The sequence below is a fragment of the Canis lupus genome, chromosome 3 (assembly GCF_048164855.1).
Source record: "Canis lupus baileyi chromosome 3, mCanLup2.hap1, whole genome shotgun sequence".
Classification (NCBI taxonomy): domain Eukaryota; kingdom Metazoa; phylum Chordata; class Mammalia; order Carnivora; family Canidae; genus Canis; species Canis lupus.
The window spans coordinates 23,316,515-23,338,550 of NC_132840.1; the positions used below are offsets into that span (position 1 = coordinate 23,316,515).

At 46.4% G+C, this 22,036-nt stretch overlaps 1 protein-coding gene and 1 long non-coding RNA gene across 3 annotated transcripts in view; one reads left to right on the forward strand and one right to left on the reverse strand.

Annotated features, from left to right (window-relative positions):
• Positions 1–22,036, reverse strand: part of ZCCHC14 (zinc finger CCHC-type containing 14) — a 57,456-nt gene that overhangs the window by 20,713 nt on the left and 14,707 nt on the right. For both annotated transcript variants that reach the window (XM_072819526.1, XM_072819525.1), the window contains exons 2-3: positions 13,088–13,211; positions 3,066–3,139 (exon numbers count right to left, since the gene is read on the reverse strand). In XM_072819526.1, coding sequence (XP_072675627.1) covers positions 3,066–3,139; positions 13,088–13,211 — 198 coding nt within the window. The remainder of the gene's footprint in view (positions 1–3,065; positions 3,140–13,087; positions 13,212–22,036) is intronic.
• The window catches only part of LOC140630027 (uncharacterized), a 32,810-nt gene continuing 26,579 nt past the window's right edge, over positions 15,806–22,036 (forward strand). Inside the window, exon 1 of the long non-coding RNA XR_012027836.1 lies at positions 15,806–16,429. This is a non-coding gene — a long non-coding RNA (uncharacterized lncRNA). The remainder of the gene's footprint in view (positions 16,430–22,036) is intronic.

Consider the following 22,036-nt stretch of genomic DNA (forward strand, 5'->3'; position numbering starts at 1 on the left):
TTGTGGTGTAGCCAAGAAATCTTTGCCTAGCCACACAGTCTCATATGCTTTCTTCAAGCACTTTTGTCGTTTTAGGTTGTACGTTTAGGACTATGATCAGTTTTTTTTTTTTTTAAAGATTGTATTTATTTATTCATGAGAGACAAAGACTGAGAGAGAAAGGCAGAGACACAGGCAGAGGGGAGAAGCAGGCTCCATGCAGGGAGCCCAATGCAGGACTCGATCCCAGGACTCCAGGATCACGCCCTGGGCCGAAGGCAGAAGCTCAACCGCTGAGCCACCCAGGCAGGGTCCCCTAGGACTATGATCAGTTTTGAGTTAACTAACTATGAGAGGTGAGGTTTGGTCAAAGGTTCTGGAGCCATTTGTTGAAAAGACCATCCTTTCTTCATTGAACTGCCCGCCTGTCAATTGGCTGTCTACCTGCAAGTCGATCTCTAGACTCTCTGCTGGCCTGCTGAAAGGTGCCCCATGCTCACGGCAATCCCACAGACCAGCGTCCCCCATAGGTTAACAGCGAGTCTCCAAGACAGGCTGCGCGCAGCTTCCAACTTCCTTCTTCTCATAATTATTTTGACTACTCTGTTCTTTCCACACACATTTTAGGGCTAGTTTGTTGATTTCTAAGGCAGAAAAATCCTACTGGGGCTTATTTTTGAGAGGAGTCTCCTCAGATGCCAGAAGATGGGTAAGTTTAGGTGGGCTCGCTATCCTCAGGCTGCCCACCCTCAGTTCTGTCACTGGAGTGTGGCGCTGGTAGCAGCTAGCTGGAGCCCTTGTGCTCACCTGCCCTCAGGCACATGGCCTTGAGGCCGCTTCCTTTCCTCGGTGACAGAAGTCCCCAACCTGACACAGGAAGGACAGCCATCAGCGGCAACCTATGGAAGCCCCGCATAAAACAAGCATGCAGTTTAAGCGGCGCAAATGAACAGAGTGTTTTGCAGTAACAAAGTAAGATTTCTTTTTTTTTTTTTTTTTTTTTTTATGATAGTCACACAGAGAGAGAGAGAAAGGCAGAGACACAGGCAGAGGGAGAAGCAGGCTCCATACACCGGGAGCCGACGTGGGATTCGATCCCGGGTCTCCAGGATCGCGCCCTGGGCCAAAGGCAGGCGCCAAACCGCTGCGCCACCCAGGGATCCCTAAGATTTCTTTTTAACGTTGATCATATCTTTCCTTTATGCCTCGAGTAACCATTCAACACACAGTTTGGGCTGTGGTTCCCTCAGGCCATTATCAAGTTAGTACCCCAAGGGTCACCCGGATGGCTCAGTCGGTTAAGCATCTGACTCTTGATTTTGGCTCAGGTTGAGATCTCAGGGATTGGGCTCCGTGCTGAGTCCACATGAGATTCGATCTCTCTCTCCCTCTGTCCCTCCCTCTACTCACCCATTCTCTCAAATAAATAAATAAAATCTTAAAAAAGAAGTTAGTACTCCAAAAGGAAAAAACTACTTTGGACTTCCAGGTGAGAGATGGATTCTCAATTTCCTAAACACAAGAATATTTTTGTCACTTATCACTTCAGGAAAAGTAAGATCCGCAGATAAGTGAAGCTTTTGCTTTAACTGTTAAAACCTTCAGCTCACCCACTGGGGTACAAATGTCTTCAACTACATACCTCACCCGTGTGACACTGTCAACACCAAGTGACACTTTGGAGTCTAGGGCCGCAAGCTCAGAGCTCCAGGACCCTTCTGGAGTTGTGTGGCTTGCTTGCAGAGGACCCTGGACACCGTGTCCCTGTTGTCACCAGCCAGTTACCTCCTGACTCCTGACCATAACTCCCATCTCCTCCGAGAGGCCACATATCTATTTTGCTAAAGCTCATTTCTTCAGAGAGAAGCTGCAAGCAGTCACACTGGCCAGAGTCACCATATCTCACACTGTACAAGCCAGCAGATAAGGGTGGATCAAGGCTCAGCACAACCAGACAGTGAGTGGGGCCCACCACCTGAGGATGGCTCAGCCCAGTGGAGGCAGATGAGCCTGAGGGGAGGTCCAGCCACGAGAAAGAGCATGCTGGAGGGGGAAACAACACGCTCAGGATTCCAGGGACCTGCTAGGCTCCCACCCTTATGAGGCCCTGAAGATTTTGTGACTCCAAGGTTCTCCAGTAACTGAGACCTGGGTGCTGGTTCCAAGTTTAAAGAGCCTGAAAACTTTAGGTGAGTCTTTCCTGTATGTTCTGAAGACACATGCATAGCTTATTGAGGGATTCTCACAATGCTGTACACCTCCTGAATCAAATGAAGATTTCATCCTTTTAGTGATAAAACTATTTAAGTCTCTGGATGCAGCTACACTTTGAAAACTTAGTGAACCACACAGAGCATCACAGCATACATACTAGATACAAACCAGAGGCTTCTATTCCTGAGAATACTCCCTAGTAATGCAGGAAGCAGATTTTCCTTGTCAATCAGTGTTCAGGCACATGGTCAAAGGAGAACCTCACACAACATAATGAGCAAGTAACAAGACCCTGGAGACATGGCCAGCCAGAATACATTCCCCAGCCTCCTCCGAAGCCAAGTGGGGCCAAGAAACCAAATTTTGGCCAGCAAAACATATGTGGAAGTATCTAGCGGCTGCTTTCAGAATGTTCCTTAAAAAAAAGAGAAAAGTAAAAAAAAAAAAAAGAGAGAGAGAGAAAAGTAAACTTTTCTCTTGTCTTCATCCTGTGTCTTGCTACCTGGAATGAAAACGTGAGGACTAGGGCCCTGGCTGCCACCCTGGACCATGAGGCTGAGAGCCGCACCCCAAGGATATCAAAGTGGTCAACTAGGGGTCACCTAGGCCCCCAAGGACCTCATGGAACACAGCCGCTGGGACACTCTGAGGCCTCCAATCTTACTGCGCAGCACACATCTTCGCTTCAGCCAACTCTGGTGACCAACCAGCCGCAGCTGAGCACGCCAGTCTAGACAACAGTTGGCACATAGGCTGGAGGTGGCCGGCCCATGGCCCATCTTCCATTTAGATCAATCTCAGTATCTACTCAAGGCAAATGTTTCCTTCCTACCCCACAGAGGAGAAAAGGGAGAAAAAACTTGGCATCTTACCTCAAAGGAACATTCAACATGTCTTTCATTTTTTTTGTGTGATAATCCCTTCAGGTCTATCTTTTCAACACTCACTGTAAAAGCAAAAAACAACAACAACAACAAACAAAATTATAAAAATGAAATAAAACCTTGAAGTACATATTAGTTAGCATTTGATATTTTAGCAATTTTCAAAACAAAGCTTTCGACGCTGGCGCGGCTGACTCTTTTGCAATGTGCTCGCCTGGGAAGAGGGGCCGGAGAGGAACGCAGAAATCTGTCACACTCAGGAGTGGAGGCGAATGCAAAAGTAGAACAGAATAGGCCAAACATAAAAACAAATCCTAGAAGAGGAAGAAACGGCACTTGGAAAGAGAACAGGAGTGATGTGGATGCATGAGGGCACAGACCCGGTTATTATTGCAGAGCGGGCCGGATCTATTCTGGCTCCTGAGAAACTAGTGCTCCACATTCTTGGCTGTGACGGTGCCAGACACCAGCGGCCAGCCAGTGGTGGCGCTCATGGCAGGTAATGGAAGCAGCACCAAAGCCTTCCAGCACCGCCTCTGAAGGACATGACGGGCTGTCAGAGGCCACAGCAGCATAGCCAGAGGAGACAAAGCTCCGCCAGAGGCCTCTGCATGCAGCAGGCTCGCTCCGCCCTCCTCCTGACATGGGTACCTTCTCTGTGCCTCAAAACTAAAAGGGCACAATGAAGTTCTTATGCACTCAAACTTGAGTTTGAAAATCCGAATATCTGAGCAAACATTATGTCAAAGATAAAATAGCCACTTACAAACATGATGCAGTTCCCAGGCCACACTGAGGTGTGCGCGTTCTATTTCTGATTCAAATGTGAATGTTTCCCAAGCACTAACATAACTGATTTCTGAAGCATCTGTGCTGTTTGCAGACACCAGCAGTCTAGTAACTCCTCTTTGTGGCTAAGAAAGTCCACGACCAACAAGGAGCTTTATTTAATACGTGCGTATTACACACGTCCTCCTCCATGCTAGCATTCACTGTCCCAGACAGCCCTTGGCCATGGACTACGGGGACTTCCAGACCCTGAAAACCTAACTGTCCAGTAGGAAGCACTTAACATAACCTCAGAAACTATTAAGCTCCAAGCCCTGCGGATGCCCAGCGTTCTGGCCTGCCACACAGGAGCCTCCCAAGGTCTTCTCCAAGAACGCCAGTGCCCTAAGGTGTTCAAGGGCACCTGCAGAAAGCTTCACGGTCAAACAGCTCAGGAAAAAAAAAAAAAAAACTAAGACTCTGGTAGGCTGTCTGTGTACATTAGCACATTAAAGGCTCTAAGCAGTCCTGAAATGAACAAATATGTTCTTATTAACAATTCCTCAGTTTTTTGAGCCACAGAACTTTCTTCCCCTACTGTGTACAGACCTCCAGAGAACAACAAATCGCTCTGTGCAACATGCTTCGGGGAAGCTTCTAACCCTGCAACACCCAACACTGTAGCCACTAACCACATGTGACTACTTAAATTTGTATTAATTACAACCAAACAGAATTAAAAATCCAATTCTTTGGTTGCACTAATCTCATTCTAAGTGCTCAACAGCCAGATGTGGCTAGTAGCTGTCATGCTGTACAGCAGACACAGAACACTCGCTCATCACAGAGTTCTACTGGACAGTACAATCCTAAGAGGGCCTGGCAAACTAGAGGCTGCCCTCCGCCTGTTTGTGTACATGGCTTTGTTGGCACTCAGCCATGCCATTTGTTTACATATCATCGATGGCTGCTTTCCACCCCAAGGCAGCAGAGCCCAGTCGTCTTGCCAGAAACCCTATGCCTCCCAAAGCCAAAAATATTTACTATCTGGATCTGTGCAGAAAAAATGTGTGATCCTTGTAAAACCAACAATTGTTCACCCACCAACACGTCCTATCAGATTCCTGCTGGGCGCAAGGTCAAATTCTAGGCACTGGGAACAGAGCGGCAAATATGACAAATGGGTCCTCACACTCTCAGAGGTCATTGACTGTGGCAGAAAAGACCCTTCACTGGTTAAACTGTTTTCTCCTAGGCCTCCCTAATTTTGCAAAGTGGCATCACGGTCGATGTGCATCTTGAGAGATACGAGAACTTATTTGATTTGAAGTATTTTAAGCTTAAAATAGCATCTTACAGGAAGGAATTACTAAAAACAAATCAAAACAAAACAGTCAAGTGTTTCCTTTCTGGCGAAACAAAGGACACACCACATTTTGAGGCTGCACACCTCTCTATTTTCACTAAGTGAAGCCGCTTGCTGTTCCTGCCTGGCTTCCTCTGTCAAACTGTCAGCAAACAAATAGCTTTTATGTTTTCCCAATCAGTATTTTTTAAAACTGACCCACAATGACATCTTCCCCTTTCTTAAACAATAGAACATACGAAGTCAATGAACACAGAAAAATGTAGTCAGCATTTTCCCTGGCCACAGAACAGCAACGTGCACCTAAATGTTCCAGGACTGAGTAATACTAGAATTTACAAAAAAAAGTAAAGAGAGAAAACCCCATCTGGACTGATAACGGAAGTGACTCATCCTTGGACAGGAGAATATGAAAAGCAGACGAACATTATCCAGCTGTTTGCAAGTAACAGGCATCTAGAAGTCTAGGGCTGCAGTCTGAGATGCCTGTCTAGGAGCAAACGATGCCACCACCCCACCTGTGGGCAGCGTGGACAGCTTGGGCACCAGCACCTAGGGACAACTCTGCTACTTTGCCTGTAGTGGTACTGTCCCTGTGGAGCACCTGTGGTCACAGGGGGCCCTCTGAAGTGGGTGTGGGGGCAACAGTGGCTGACATGGAGTGGGGCTGTGGGACCTTTTTTTTTTTTTTAAGATTTTGTTTATTTATGCGTAGAGATACACACACACACAGAGGTAGAGACACAGGCAGAGGGAGAAATGGGCCCCATACAGGAAGCCGGACGTGGGACTCGATCCCGGGTCTCCAGGATCACAACCCAGGCTGCAGGCGGCGCTAAACCGCTGTGCCACCGGGGCTGCCCTGTGGGACCTTTAATTAGGCTTCAACGATGGTGAAACATGTTCTTGATTTTGGAACTTAGGTTAAAGACCATGATTAGAAAAACAAAAACATGAAAACAGCTTGTAATATTAACTAAAAAATTACAAACTGTATAGTTGGGTTTTTTAAAATTAATTAATTAATTTATTTATTTATTTATTCATTCGTGAGAGACACAGAGAGAGAGAGAGAGGCAGAGACACAGGCAGAGGGAGAAACAGGCTCCATGCAGGGAGCCCGACATGGGACTCCATCCCAGGTCTCCAGGATCATGCCCTGGGCTGAAGGCGGCGCTAAACTGCTGAGCCACCGGGGCTGCCCCTAGTTGTTAAGAATAGGAAAGAAAGATGAAAAGTTATCAAGACTGACAAGGATCATTGTGCTTGCTGGTGGAATTATGAGCACTTTCCCCCAAATTTCCATAATGTAGTTTCATGATTTTAAAGAGTATTCGTTCCTATATGCACACGAACTTCTATTTATGATCCACTTCTCTCCTGGTTCATACAGTGACCCCTGTCCCATATACCACCCCAGTCAGACCTGCAGGCAGTTATCTGGTATATAGAAGCCTCACAATTTTCTGAAGAGTGTAAACAAACACAGCTAAGTCTGAGGGGCTAGAAATCAATCCACCATGAAGGGATGGGATTTGCACTGCCCACAAAGACTCCAAGACAAAAAGGCCACAGCCAGAGGGGTAGTTAGAAGGTAGACCGGGTAGGGAGGGCTCCTATGTGGGGAGAAATGGGCACCTGAGTCTAAGCCAGCCTGCTCACTCATGCTGAGCTGAGAAAGCAAAGTGGGATGTGTTATCCTTTTAAAATTGTAACTTTCGTTTTCTCATTCAAGATGCACATGAGGAATCTGCCTCCAGTCCTGCAAGTCAGACCACATGGCCTTCAATAAAACATCTAATTGCACTGAACTATCACTTTTATAATTGGATCCATACCTAATTTCAAAAGCCAATACACGAATGTAATTGGAAAAGGCAGGAAGGAATTCCTGTGGAAGGCATTGCTCTAGCAGTACAGGCAGGGGTTCCAAACATCCTGAAGCAGGACTGGACATCCGAAGCGGGGAGGGGCTAGCAAAAAGTCACAGACAGTTTAGGACTGAGCTGAACCCAAAGGCCTCTCAGCCAGCAGCAACAAACCCAGGACCATGAACACATTCTCACCATCAAGTCCTGGGAGCTCCCAGTTAAAACTGCCACACTCTAAAGTCATCTTCACTGCCATGCATCTTCAAGTGACTCACAAGAGTGGACTGTCATGTCATACTTATATATCAGACACCTGTAGAAAACAGCTTAGTGTGTTCCACAAATGAGTCACTCCTTTGAAACTTCTTCCCTTTCTCTTCTAAACTCTTCTGGGAAAAAACCAGGTAGTTGGTACTTTTCTGCCTCAGAACTTTTACTTGATTTCGACGTCTCTCCAGTCAAATAGTTTAATTTCTATGTGCCCCACATAGGAGACTGCTTCAAAACTTAGCAGAACTATGCTACAAGCCATCGCAGTCAGGAAGGTATCATTTATGACTTTGGGAAAGGACGCAAGATCATCCTCTGGCATGAACACTTCCTTTTCCCGAGTCCTGTACAATAGAACTCAATGCTTCCTACTTCAAGAAACCGAAGCAGAATAACATTTAAGATGTTTCCTGCTTAAATTTTTATTACTGAAATCTAGCTTTCACTTACAAATTGAAAAAGTGTATCTTAAAAGTCTCAGCTGAATAATAACGTTCCTCAAATATTGACTCACTTTCTCCCTTTCTCTTGGTCGTTCGCATTAGTGGGGATCATTTTTAGAAGCAGTTCTTCAGCTGTTGTTAAAATCTGAGCATTCACAACTACAATGATTAACCTGACCTTCCTCTCTGACAACTTTCTAGGATAGAACATATTATATTTAAGAATTCCCTAATTTGTTTTTCTTTGATTTTTTTTTTTTTTAGCATCTAGCTACCTTGCATTAATTTGTTAGTTCTACAAAAATAGAAATAGAAACAAGAGTAGTACATGGCATGATCTAGAAAACATAAAGCTGATAAAAGGTATTTCTCAAGTAGCAAAAACAGGAAATGAACATATACACATTCCATTTGAATGGTTAATGATACAGCACTAGAATCTAAGAGCCCAAGGATTCTCATTTATTTATATATTGAGGCAAGCATTTTATTCAGCATTGGTATGTACCAATATAACCATAAGTTACAGACTAACCATAAGTGACACAAAATTTACAAAGTTCACAGAGCTGTGACATGTGAGCTCAACTTCAAAGCGTAAAGCCCATCTGGGCAGAGGGATGTGAGGATCGAGGCCCAGGCAGGACAGCACACGGTGTCTAACAAGTATGCTCTCAGCTGGAGCCAGGAACTCAGAATTATGAGAGACCAGAGTAGGGACATGAGGACAAGTCACAAGGAGGGGAGGGCATAGATGAGGCTGGCCCACAAATCCCACAAACCCCACAGCAGGCTTCCTCCAAGCAAGTCAAGGTAAGCCCATGGGCTCTGCTTTCAGATGGGCTCAGTTTGAAATGTGACACTTTTCAGCTTGGTAACCATGGGCAGTCACTGAACCCCTGAAAAAGAGGAATACAGGTTCCCACTTCACGGGACTGTGACATCAATGAGGTGCACACACACTGTCAGGGTGGACCTGGGGCTGATCAGTGCTATGACAGCAGCTGTAGCCATGAGCACCGTGACAAGCTTCCTAAGTAAAGGCTACTGTGGTCCAGCTGCAGGTAGGTCCCTGCTTAGGGATGGACTGTACAGAAGAATCCACAGACAGCAGGGGGACAGAGGCCTGATCCAGGATGGTGGCCTCAGTGAGGGGAAGAAGAATCTGGGACGGCCCCGCAGAGCCACAGCTACCAGGGCTGTGAGGCTGAGCCTGCTCGTGTGGACCTGCAGGCGTGGCTCCAAATGCCTGAAGGCTGGCACCAACCACATTACTGGAGACTCATTTCAAGGGCGGCCATAGAAGTGATGGGTCCACTCTGGGCACATGGGCAGAAGCACCAGCAGGCCACCTCAGTGGAAATATTCACAGGGATTTTGGGTCCCAGGCAAGGGTCTCAGCTGAATTCTCAGATATGAAAGTCATCAACAGATGAAGAGAAGACACTCAAAGTGGGAGTAGATGCCAGAGAGGAGTGCAGACAGCACCAGCATCTCAGGGGCAGGGATTTCATAGGATACGAGCAGACAGAGAGGCAAGAGGAGAACTGGGAAGTGTGTTACCAGGAGACCAAGGGAACGAGCCACAGCAACATTTCTCTATGTAGGATGGTCCAAAGTTTAAGAACAGAAAGGAAAAATAAAAAATAAAAATAAATAAATAAAAACAGAAAGGAACCAAGGGAGGACAGAATGGTGGTGGAGGGTCAGATATGCCAAGGGAAGATAAGAGCAGATAGATCTGTCGTGACCCCTCACAACAGCTTCAGAGAGGAGGATGCTGAAGTTAGGATGCAGGGAGTCCCAGGTCACACAGAACCACCTGCTCTTCCTGGAGCTGGGCTGCAGGCACACAGCATGTGTCACGTGATGGACAGAGATGCGTGCAGCAGACAGGACAGGTCGGGGGCTCCTATAGTGGCACTTTGCAAAATGTGTCATAGCTGGCTTGGGGGACAGCCCCACATCTATGGCATGTACGGACTTCCACGGTATAAGTACTTCCGACCATGGCTGGTTTCTAGCCATCAATAAGACACTGAGAGGCTAAAAATCTCCCTGCACTTTTAACAACTGGCCTTGCGGGCCAGCACGTGCTGGCTCAGTACACCACCAAATACACTGCAAGACACTCCCGCTCCACAGGAAGTGGTTTGATAGTAATTCGAGGTAAGGCCTGACAAGTTACAGACGTTCACTGTAAGCCCTGTAGCTTCTCTCCATGGGGACTGAGAGACAGCTGAGCCCTGCTATCTGAAAGATGCCACTGCGGGATGGACCAACCTAACTCTTACCTCTCCAAGGCCCTCCTTCTTTAGGGGATGACGAACAGTCACTCAGACAACTCTGTTCTGTGGTTGAAACGAGAATCATTGGCTGAGGAAGGCTGCAACAACCAGCTTTCAAAAAATAATAATGCATGAAAGCAGCAAAAAAAAGTGAAAAGAACAACTTACTTTGAAATGTACCCCAAAATGCAATGTCTTCATGGATGAAGAGGCAGACAGAGAAGGACAGTTAGAGAATAAGCAGGTAAAATAAAATGGAACTATGGAATCTGGAAGGTAGGTATTCACTGTAAAATTCTCTGAACTGTGTTTTTTTTTTTTATTATTTTTTAAAATACTTATTTATTTATTATTTATGATAGACATAGAGAGAGAGAGAGAGAGAGAGAGAGGCAGAGACACAGGAGGAGGGAGAAGCAGGCTCCATGCCAGAAGCCTGACGCGGGACTCGATCCCGGGACTCCAAGATCGTGCCCAGGGCCAAAGGCAGGCGCTAAACCACTGAGCCACCCAGAGATCCCTGAACTGTGTTTTAAAGTCTTAATGAAATGTTAAAAGAGCCAAGAGAAAAGTTAAAATGATCAAAATGCCTCAATTCCAAATGTACCTTCAAATCCCCAGTGCAGCCCCAGAAAGGCAGCCAGAATCTGGGTTTTACTGTCATGCTTCTTATCAGAATTCCTACTCTAATTCTCTGCAGTGGGTTTTGCATCACCAAAAGGACAAGACTTTTGGAGCTTGACCTTGATGTAACCCTGTGTCATAACGCTGCTGCACGAGAAACACAAACACCGCAGTGGCACACAACAAAAAGCATTCATTTAGGTTAAAAAAAAAAAAAATCCCAGTTTTAAGTTCTAATATGATAAATATCTATAGTTATAACCTCCATTTAACAGAAGCTCTTTGGAATCGTTCCATTTTAAGAATGCAAGGAGGACTGGAGAGCAGGTTTTCGGACACTGGTAAGTGGTCTGCTGTGCTACCAGGCTTACTGCGATTCTCGGTCTCACACAAGGATAATTCTGAAAGATAACTAATCCAACCCAGAAAACCAAATTACAGAACTCCTTTCACTGAGAGCATCACTAAAAGTAATTTCAACCTTACCTTGTATATTATACGTGTTTCCTCAGTAACACAAGTCTGGACGTGTGGGTTTGGGGAAAACTGAGCTCTCTCAGAGCGAGCACAGCTGTGCTGCTCGGCGGTCCTGAGGACAAGGCCTACTACCTGCTCCCAAAGCCAGATGCTAGGAACTGCAGTCCCCTTTCCTCTTTCACACTTGAAAATCTTCACATGAAAGAGCAGAGGAAAAGAGGACACTATCACTTTCAACATGTACTTTGCAGACCACCACCTTGATTGTCATCTGTTGGGAGCAGTCAGTTTCTGGCTGTCCTCAACACTGCCCTCTGAAGTTTTTATACAGAACAAACATAAGTCTGATGTCTTATTGCTGAAGACTTCCAAGGAAGCACAGAAAAATCAAAACACAAGTAGAATACAAAAAAGACAGCGAGAAAACTCTATAGTATTAACACTCGCGGTGACTTTAGGCTTTGCCAAGAGCAACCACCCAGGCCTGACAGAGCATCACGAGAAGCGTGACTAAGAAAACCAACTTCACTTGCTTGCCAAGTTCTAGGCAGAAGAAACTTATTACTTAGAACCACTGAGTGGAGACTGTGGTAGACAGCTAATAATGCCTGGGCCACTATGCTTTGCTATATCTGATACTAAAGCCCGCTGGTCCATGGGCTCTCTGCCCCACAGCACACGGACAGGGAAGCAGAGTGAGATTAGTCCTATATCTTGCAATTATATTGAAAACATAGGAACAAGGGGTCTTGATGATTATGTGTCAAGGAAAAAGCACTATGGGAAAGAGGATGCTGTCCTCACTTTAGGAGGGTGCAGGGCACAGGTCACATGCTGGACACAACACCTCCTTCGAAGGCACTCCTCCCAGGATGACAGGTATCAGGAGAAAGGGCAGGGGCAGCTTCAGGGTAGAAAAGTCTCTATGCCTGAGTGACAACTATCCATCCTGGGAGGGGAGGCCTTGCCATGTCTTCCAAACAACAGCCCCATCCAGGAGCTCTGTGCTCCCAGGGTCACTATGAGGGTTCACGGTTTTAGTACCAGCACGTATTTATATACATAAACATGGTACGGCAGTCAGGATATAGCTATCTCTAGCACATGACTTTAAGTCAGGCATGGCTGGCTCTGCGATATTGTCAGAATGGGGCTTTATTTTAAAAACAAAGTATTTATTAAACATCTGTGAGGTACACTGGGCCTGAGACACAAATAAAAGGGAAACAAAGGACAGGGAGGGAGAGGGTGGTGGCCTTGAGTGCCCTGGGGCTCTGGATCAACCTGGCCCTCAGTAGGCCTACACATCACCTGCAATGGCCTCCTGGGAAGTCCCCACACCACCACTCCGCCCACCAACTGTACACTAAGTGCCACTCTGTCACTGTCCAATGGTGCAAGAACCAAGAGACTCAGCTTCATCTAAGATGTGCCCTCTGTCATCTCCAAAGCAGCGCTGTGCAGTATAGTGGCCACTCTCCACACTGAGCTATTACAGTTCCAAGTGAAAGGAAATAAACTAAAATTTCAGGTCCTTGGTTGCATGAGGCATATTTCAAGTGATCAAAGGCACATGTGGCTGATGACAGCATTAGTGCACAGAGAGAACATCCCATTATCTCCATAGAAAGTTCTACAAGACAGTGCTGCTCTAGAATTTAGGACTCGCCGTGGTGTGAGGCAGGGAAGAGTGTAATAACTGTCATTTTCCCCCTTAACAGTGTTTGAGATTCTTACAGCCAAGACACGCTCATGTATTACTTACAGAATTTAGAAACAATGTACCTTACTAAAAGACTATAGGTGATGAAAGATCTGAAAAGTATATAACCCAATAGCATCACAAAGATCTGCTTTCCACTGGTGTGCACCTCTTCCTCTCTGAGCCCTCGCACAGACTCACCTTTGGAGTGTTTCCCCACAGTCCTCTTGGGCAGCGACTCCTCTGTGGAATGTGCTGATGTATGTAGTGCATTCTCCAAACTATTACTCACACTGCTGACGGGGGCCTCGGTTCTTGGAGTCACCTGGGAGGACAAAAAAAAAAAAAAAAAAAAAAATCTTATTTTCTTCCATTTGGTTCATGTGAAATGATTTTTTGTTGTTATCAGAAAGTCACTGATGTTTATGGTAGTTTCAAGTTTTATATAAAATATAGATTGTCTATTAAAAATTTACATAAAATATAAATTTTATATAAATTCTTAAAAATTTTTATATAAATTATATAAATTCTTAAAATTTTTTATATAAATTATAAAAATTTATATAAAATTTTTATATAAAAAATTTTAAACACTACACAGTAGTGTAACAATTAGTACTTCCCACAAAAGAGGAAGACATCACCAATTTCCTAGGCATCACGGAAACTTGAAAACAGCCAGGTGAGCGTAAGCACATGTGGGAGCTGGTATCTGCACCCGTGCCCCACTCGCCAGCGTGGGAGCTGTGTCAGCCAGCCTTCTGCGAACTACATACCTCTCTCTGAGGTAAAAACTTGTATTTTATTTCTTCAAATTGTGTAATTCCCTATAAAATTAATTACATAGCTGGACCTGACACTGTCCTATAAATCTTAAAGAAGTCATAAAATGCTCTAAACAGAACAGCCAGGGAGAGAGCACGACCGGATCCACGCGGGGTACATGTTCTAACATGACATTACCATCCCACTTCTAGGACTTCATCGCACAAAGTACCCAGGCAGGGAGGGCTGACGCGACAGCTGTGACAGAGCTGTGGCAGACGCCGGTGGGTGCAGGCGGCTGCGGCACCGCGGGCACCGGACATAGCAGCCGTGCGGCGCGCAGCTGGTTCGCACGCCCAGTCAGAGCGGGGCTGCGGCTCCTGCGGCCCCTGCAGCTCCCGGCAACACGCAGGTGGAGGCCAGTGGGCAGCAACCCGCGAAGCGCAGGGGACCTCGGAGGAGCGAGGAGCCCCCCGGGGGTGCCTGGGTCGGGGGCAAGAGCTTTCACTTTCCCCCCTCAACACGGATCAGTACCTGAAATGCTTACAGCCAACATTCATTTAGAGCTTGTAGGATTCAGAAGAATGAAAGTGACCTATAGTTTTACCTCCTCAGAATCACAACTTAATGTACGTCAAAATTTCAAAGAATGGTAAAGTTAGGATTTTAAAGGTTATCAAGAGAGGGGTGAGTTTTAAGAAGTGAGAAACACTATGCTCCACACACAAGGAAGGGGACAGGTTTGGGGGAGGAGAGGGACTGCTGACCTCCATCCTCATGTGGAGACAGTCGTGAGAGATGCACACCTCACCGGCCCTCAGTTTTCCAGCCCGTTAGTTGGCTTCCTTACCTGGAAGGCAGAGGACAGCCCACGGAAGGCACAAGAGGGGGCAGGGGGATGGGGGGCATGATGGTAGAGGCACAGAGCCACCAGGAGAGGACAGAGACGCCGCTGTGCCTGCAGCAGCCAAAGAGCATCTGCTGGGTACCTGACAAGCCCTCTCTTCTTCAGGCTGCATCAAAGCCACAGCGGGGAGGCCTCCCCACACACAGCACAGGACCTACATACAGGTCCTACACCACACGAGAGATGCCACTCAAGAAAAGCCACCCAGCACAGTCTAGTTAAATGTGCAAGTTCACATAACTCAAGGAAATAAATCCTAACCACCCAATACTCCTCCAAAAAGTCAGTTTTTTGGACATTACCAAGATTTTATTAAGACAGTTTAAATTTTAAGTTACTTTTATTTGTAATTTAACTAAGTTGGATTATTTCCCTCAGATTTGGCAAAGTTTCATCTAATGATCTGAATATTCCAGAAATGAACTTCTTTCTTATTAAATAACACAAGCAATAGTTGAAGTAATTCCTGAAAGAGCAAGATTTTTAGTTCCAAATAGTAAGGATTACTTGGGAAGGAACTCAGGAGGTTAACTTTTTTTTTTTTTAAGATTTTTTATTTATTTATTCATGATAGACACAGAGAGAGAGGCAGAGACACAGGCAGAGGGAGAAGCAGGCTCCATGCAGGGAACCCGACGCGGGACTCGATCCAGGGACTCCAGGATCACTCCCTGGGCCAAAGGCAGGAGCTAAACCGCCGAGCCACCCAGGGATCCCAACATTTTAAACTCTTGTAATAAACTTAACCACAGCAGATACCACCAGGTCTGGCCTGACTCACGGGAGCCTCCATGCTCCCAGGCCACCTTGGTCAGTACATCTAAGTCCTCGTCTGAAGAATGAGGCTGAACTGTCAGGACCACCAACCAGAGAAGTGCTAACCTTGCTAGCGACAAACCTCTTCGGCACAAACAGATGCCATCACAACCATGAGGTCCTGCACATATACCAGTGCCCACCCTAAAGCATCCTAAAAGACACAAGCAGAAAACCAGCCTCCTGACTCCACCTCTGGGATGCAGAAGCAGGGGTGGGGAGGAGAACGCACCACAGCCAGGACACTTCCAGTGAGCACAGCCTGTAAAGTACCAGCAGCTGGACTGGATGGGTGGTCCTCAACCCTGATGCATGTGGAACCTCCAGGGCCTGGCAATAACAGTGTCACCCAGCCCTACCCAATCAGAATTTCCAGAGTGGGGCCAGAACACTGGTCACCGTGTTCTTTTGTTTTGTGCCCGGTGCACTTCAGCCAGGGTGTGAAGCACAGGAGGCTCGTGGTCTGGTCCACCCTGTAAGGACCAGGTGTCACCTGAGGGGACAGAAAGCTTCTTTCATGGGCTGACAGGAAAGCTAACAGGTATTAGGTCCACATGCCACAGCTTCCAGAAGGGGAAAGCCTAGGAGTTACCCTATGGAAGCACATGCCATGCTAACAATATAAACATGCGAAAGAAAACTCTAAAATTATAACCAGCAGAAAAGAAATATCTATTTGGCTCACTGTGTTTTACCAGAGTGTCTCTTCCTGGTTTTCCAGATGCTCACTTTTTCCAACCAAGCCTTTATCTTGACTTTGCTCCTTTGTTTACATTGAAAGCTCTCTTCCCCTGCATTTCCCAGAAATGCTGTGTTTGGGGTTATTTTTGGTTAAGTTAATTTGCCCCATGTGACCTCCACAGTTCAACTCAGATGCTCTCTGACTCACGCTCACAAGCAGAGCTCCAGTCATGAGCCTGATGGACACAAGAATAAAGACTTGATCAGTTCCAAATGTCGCCTCCTGCTACGGCTAGAAGGGCAACAAGAAGATGCTCTCCAACAATGAGCCTGACTCTGCTGTTTCCCTGAAGTTCAAAGTCCTCTGTCCTGTGAGTACCACACCTTCTCACTCAATGGACACTCACTCTGCCCCCTGGACCAGCTTGTCACTGCCCCACCTCTACACAGAATCTGCCATGACCTACGGGGACCCTGCCATCTCTCACTTCTCCCCTCTGCCCAACCCACTGCAGCCACTGGGCCTGGAGCCAGGATCTTCCTGGGGTGCCCCCAGGGGCCCTGTATCTATCTACATGGCCCCCTCAGGGATGTCACACTATACTCGTGCAACCTTAGTATAAGGACCTCTCAAAGCTCAATGAAGTGGGGACTTTTTTGTCTGTTTCATTTGCTGCTGTACCCTCTGTACTTCAAACAGTACCTGATAGGTATCTGTAAAATCTGATCATTTTACCAACTTTTAATGAAATCAGGAATAACCTGACAAAAACAGTTCTCCTTCAAAGAAAACCGTCTGCGTTCTCATTTATACACAACACTGCCAGCATCTCACCAGATCTAACACAGGACCAACAGAGCTGTGAGCATGAATGAAATCGGATTCTGGAGTATGTTTCTAGCCATGAGGCACACACTCCAGTCCAGTGCCCCTCAGGGAAAGCAATGTGGTCCAACACGTGCCGCACACCCAGGGACATAGTGACAGGCCAAAGCGCCCGGCCCTGGACGCAAGCAGCTGGTGTCACAGCTCTGAGCGCTAGCCCTCTGGCTGGCACAGCTGTGTGAATGGAGATGAGCTCTTGGCCTCCAAACCCATGGTCTTCTGGTTTCTAAAGTGCAGGTTCTGACGTCAAGGGTCAGATAGGACCCAAGACACTGCATTCCTCTCAGGTGCTGCAGGTGCTGCAAGACTGTTTCAAGATGAAGAGGCTCACCACGGTCAGAAGCCCAAAAAACAACCTCGCCTCGGGTGGGATGCAAAACGGGAACTCCAGCACTGCCCAGAAAATGAGATCAGATGAACTCTGAGTCCCCTCCCAAGGGTAAGGGTTGAAGGTGCCAAAGTGTCACACATCAGCCCTGGAGATTTGAGGCCGGCTAGCAGCGAGGCTCTAACAGATGCTTTCCTAAGTGCTGGCCTCTGACCAGAGAGACCAGAGGGACACAAGCTGCCCAAGGCTCTGTGCTGAAAATTCACTTTTATACTCATGGACCAGAACTACAACTGTTAGAAGAGAGGTTTCACTTTTAAAAGTCTATTTCATTAAAGATTATTCAAAGTCATCGGATGGGACAAAGGTAGGCAGAGGGCAAGGCGTGTGGCATGTGTGCAACATTCAACATCTACGTGATAGCAGGGAACTTTTAAGAAAAACCTGGTAAAAACAATAGTGAATATGCTGAAAAACCAAAGCCCTAGTATTCAAACTATGCTGGGATGTAAACTGATCTTTAGTAATCGAGGTAAGAAACTGAAGGGGCTCAGCAGGCAACATGAGAGCCCCATGTGTGTGTAAGGCCATGGTTCTCAATGGGGAGCCTCCCCGAATCTCTTGAGGAACCTACAAAAAGACAGCCTTTCCCAGACCATGAAGCCATAAGTTCCCAATTCTACCCTCAGATACACCCAAACACATTCAACACAACATCTCTAGGTTTTCCTCTGCAATGAGACATGCAGTAACAACACTAAAGTGCTGGTCCTGACGGCTGTAAATAAGACAACGGCTGTGCACGGGGCTGGGAATGAGATGGTGAGCCAGGCTGTGCCACCAAGAGGCAGTTAAAACAGCATTTCAACTTCAAAGGCAGATGCACATGGAATGCCCAAGATGTGAACACATGGGAAGATGCCATGGAGAATAAAAAAAAAAAATGCAAGCGACTAGAATTATGAACATACTTTACACCATTCTTATCATGGATGCAATCTGCTTGTACCCACACCAACCTACTCAACCCCTGTAATCCTCTCCACTTGAACAGTAGGAGCAACTGGCCCTCCATCAGGAATTTCCCTAAGGTCACCAGACCAGTAGGGGCAGTCCTGCAGCTACCAAGCTTCACTAGTTGGTTGTGCAGGTCAACTCCCAGCACAGCAGAGTCTGCCTACAGAAGCCACAGCGCTGGCAGAAGCAGCCCATGCTTGCTGCATCGATGGCCAGGATCATTGAGACCTCACTCAGGTCCAGTCTTCCCCAATGCAAAGTGGGGATAACGGTGCCTGCCTCCTCAGGGCTTTGTGACAAGTATAAAAAAATACATTGAAAGTAATGTGCTGGGATGCCTGGGTGGCTCAGCGATTGAGTGTCTGCCTTCAGCTCAGGGTGTGATCCCAGGTCTGAGGATCAAGTCCCACATCCGGCTCTCTGCGAGGAGCCCGTTTCTCTCTCTGCCTATGTCTCTGCCTCCCTCTGTGTCTCTCATGAATAAATAAATAAAATCTTTTAAAAAAGAAAAAAGAAAAAAAAAAAGAAAAGTAATGTGCTGGGCAAACAGTCAACATTCAATATAAGGTCAACTGCTATTGCTCCTGCGGCTGCGAGTCTGGTTGGGATCCTGTGGAAGAGACTCAAGCCCCCTGGTAGAGACCAGCTCTACAAGAACACCTGAAAGAGACACACACCTCTGACGTCCTGGCAGAGAACCTCTTCCAAGAGGCTGACTCTCCCTAAGGGCAAATCAACTCAACAGTCTATGCCTGCAGCAGGGCAGACAGGCATAGACATGCTGGCGACACACACCCTGGGACGAGCTCCAGACAGACAGCCACCTGTATCTATGGCCCCTTCGCCAGAAGCTGGAGGCTCCCTTCTCCAAATAGACATGCCACTTAAAAATGGACTCTACCATGACAAGTGATCACCTATTCTAAAACTAGCACATAACAGCTAAAAAGATCATTTATCATTTTTGAAGTACAATTCGACAGAACATTCTTAAGAGTTATTGTTCCTACTGTTGCAATGGGAGCAATCTCAGCCCCAACTACCAAGTGCAAAATGGGTCAACTGTCTTCACAAAAATTAGGTGTACGTAGTAATCTTTAATGACACCTACACAGCAACTCTGGATCTACTAATCCCTCTGGGAATAATAACCTATCCTAAGCCCAGCAAATGATACAGTCACAGCTTTGTGCACAAGGATGTTCATTGTAGCTTTATATACCCAGCAAGATGAATATCTAAATATGTAAATAAATTCACATCCAGAGGATTGAATATTATGCAGCCTTGAAAAGGTAATTTTAGAAACAAAAGGCATGGGAATGCTCACGCTCAGTTCCCGGGAATGAGGCAGAATGTAGAACATGTCAACAGCACATATCCAAAGGCAATGAAGACAGAAGAAAATGTACCACAATACTGACAGAGTTTATGATCTTTGGGTGATTTTCTACAAATATTTTTCGATTTTCCAATTTTTCCACAAGGAACAGTTACTGTTACAACTAGAAACAAGAGTTAGACGCTATTAGGTCTCAGCCTAAGTAACTTCCTACGAGACAGGAACACAACACAGTAAAACAGAAGCAGCTTCTAAAACCAAAGGGCTCACCCTGAGGCTCTCAGAGGTGCTCAGGGCTAGGACAGGTAGGGTAGATGCTGCCAGGGGACCGGACATGCAGGGCAGACAAGGGAACAACTAAGACAATTCGAAGGGGTGGGGCATGGACACTGGGTCCAGGGACCGCACCGCTAATGCCCTAGGACCTTCCAGGCACGGAACTGACGGTGTGGAGCGCCAAGGCAGAAGGTCTCCCTGCCTCCCTGCTTGAAGCTTATGAAAGCCAAGGGGCAGCAGGGGCCAGGGCCCTCAGGCACAGACATGAGCTCCAGAGTGCTGACAGACACACTCATTTATTTTCATTGTTTTCCAAGTAACCCACCTCCATACAGGAAAGAGTATCATCTGTTAAATACTTTTAACTCAGTGGGAAAAAAATACATAAAATCAAAAAGAAAAGTGATTTGTAAGCATTTTACTAAAATAGTAATTATGTGTCTCTAAAAACCAGAGAAGGAAAATAGATAGTTTAGTAGTGAAAGCTATTTGCTGACTTAGGCCAAGTGAAAGCCAATGCTAACCAGAAACCGTTCTCTATGTAAAAATATTCCTTTTAAAAATCTCTTACCCTAGAGCTGTACTCATTACAAAAGACAGAAAAAAGATCTCCGCTCAAAATCTCGGCAAAAGGTACCAAGTACTTGGCCAATTAAGTCCTGGCAAAGTGACTATAAAACCAAATCCTTCCACCAGCAGCCTTCAGAGCAAAGCAGCCTCTACCAGGAGCTCCCAGCCCTTAATGTGCACACTTGAGAATCCCTCATAAATTATGACTCCAGGGCACCCCCAACAGGCCAATTAAACTAGAATGAGGCGGGGAGGGGGCAGACACAAACAGCTCTGCAAACCCAGAGACTCTACAGTGCAGACTCAGCATGGATTCAAAGTCAGGAGCCCTAATTGGCTAAAAATGAGACTTCCAGCTACACAAACCTATAGACGGGCATCAAAGCTGCAGCCTAAGCCACTTCCTTGGCTTGTGCAGGACCAGAGCAGCTAGTACCTAGAAAGTGGCTCTTCTGGAACCCATCACATAGCAGGTGCTCAGCAAACAGAGGCACAGCCGAGGAGCAGGTGTAGCACAGAGGCTTCCATCCCAACAGCCACACTGCCAGCGTCTCAGTCAGATATGCACTTTAAATACAATGCCAGCAGGCTTGCTGTATTCTCCAGAGAAGAGGCAGCAAATTTAAGGTGTGAGGAGGGGAGTAAAAGAAACTGCCGGTTGCTAGAGAAAGGTACAAGGTACAAGGTTAGCAGGAAAGAGCGAGTGACAGGAATTTAAAAGGCGCCGTCACACGAGAACAACCCAATCTTAATAAATTCAAGGGCAACACTGCATGTAAATATAAAACAATACATTCAGGAAAACAATCCCTCCACCTTCCAGGAAAACTTGAATCCCGTGACCAGGGTCGTATGGAAGATGGTAAGGAGTGGCCATGGCTTCAGGAGGACGGGCCACAGCCTGCATCTGTCCCAGGCCAGCTCAGGCAGGGCTCCACTCATGCACCCCACCTCCAAAAGGTCAGCCTCAGGCACCCATTGCGGGCTGTGTCTACCTTCAGGACTTCAGATGTTAAGTGCATATATACCCAGGACTGTTATTCTACATATTTTGGCCAAAAGTAGTTTAAATATTGAGGTTTTCTTGAAGAAACTGGCTCAGTGTCTAACAGAAGTAAGTAAACTGTGCTATAATGACCATTTTGGTTCCCCATGTAATACTCAACTGCTAAGATGAACCATTCAGAGCTGTTAGCACATTAAAATGGTTGCTTTATGACCCCCAAGAGATACTGGCCATGATAGTTCAGTTACAGAGCATTCAGACATCCAGGATGGGAAAGGATAAGCACTAAAACCAGCTAGAAATGAGCAGGAAGCATCTGGAGGAGAACAGAGTGTATCAAAGGTCCAGAAAGTCAGTAAAACATGCCCCTGGGTTTTAGGTCCTTAGAAGCCACAAATTCTATTTAATGAGTCTTGACTGGACGCCTATTAGGAGCAAGGCAAAGCTGCTCAGGGAGTCAGAGACCAGGCCCCTATGGTTAGCCATGCAGGGAAAGGTCAGGCCAGAAAGGGCTCAACTGGACTGAAAAGAAAAGACACTGAGGTCAAGAAAT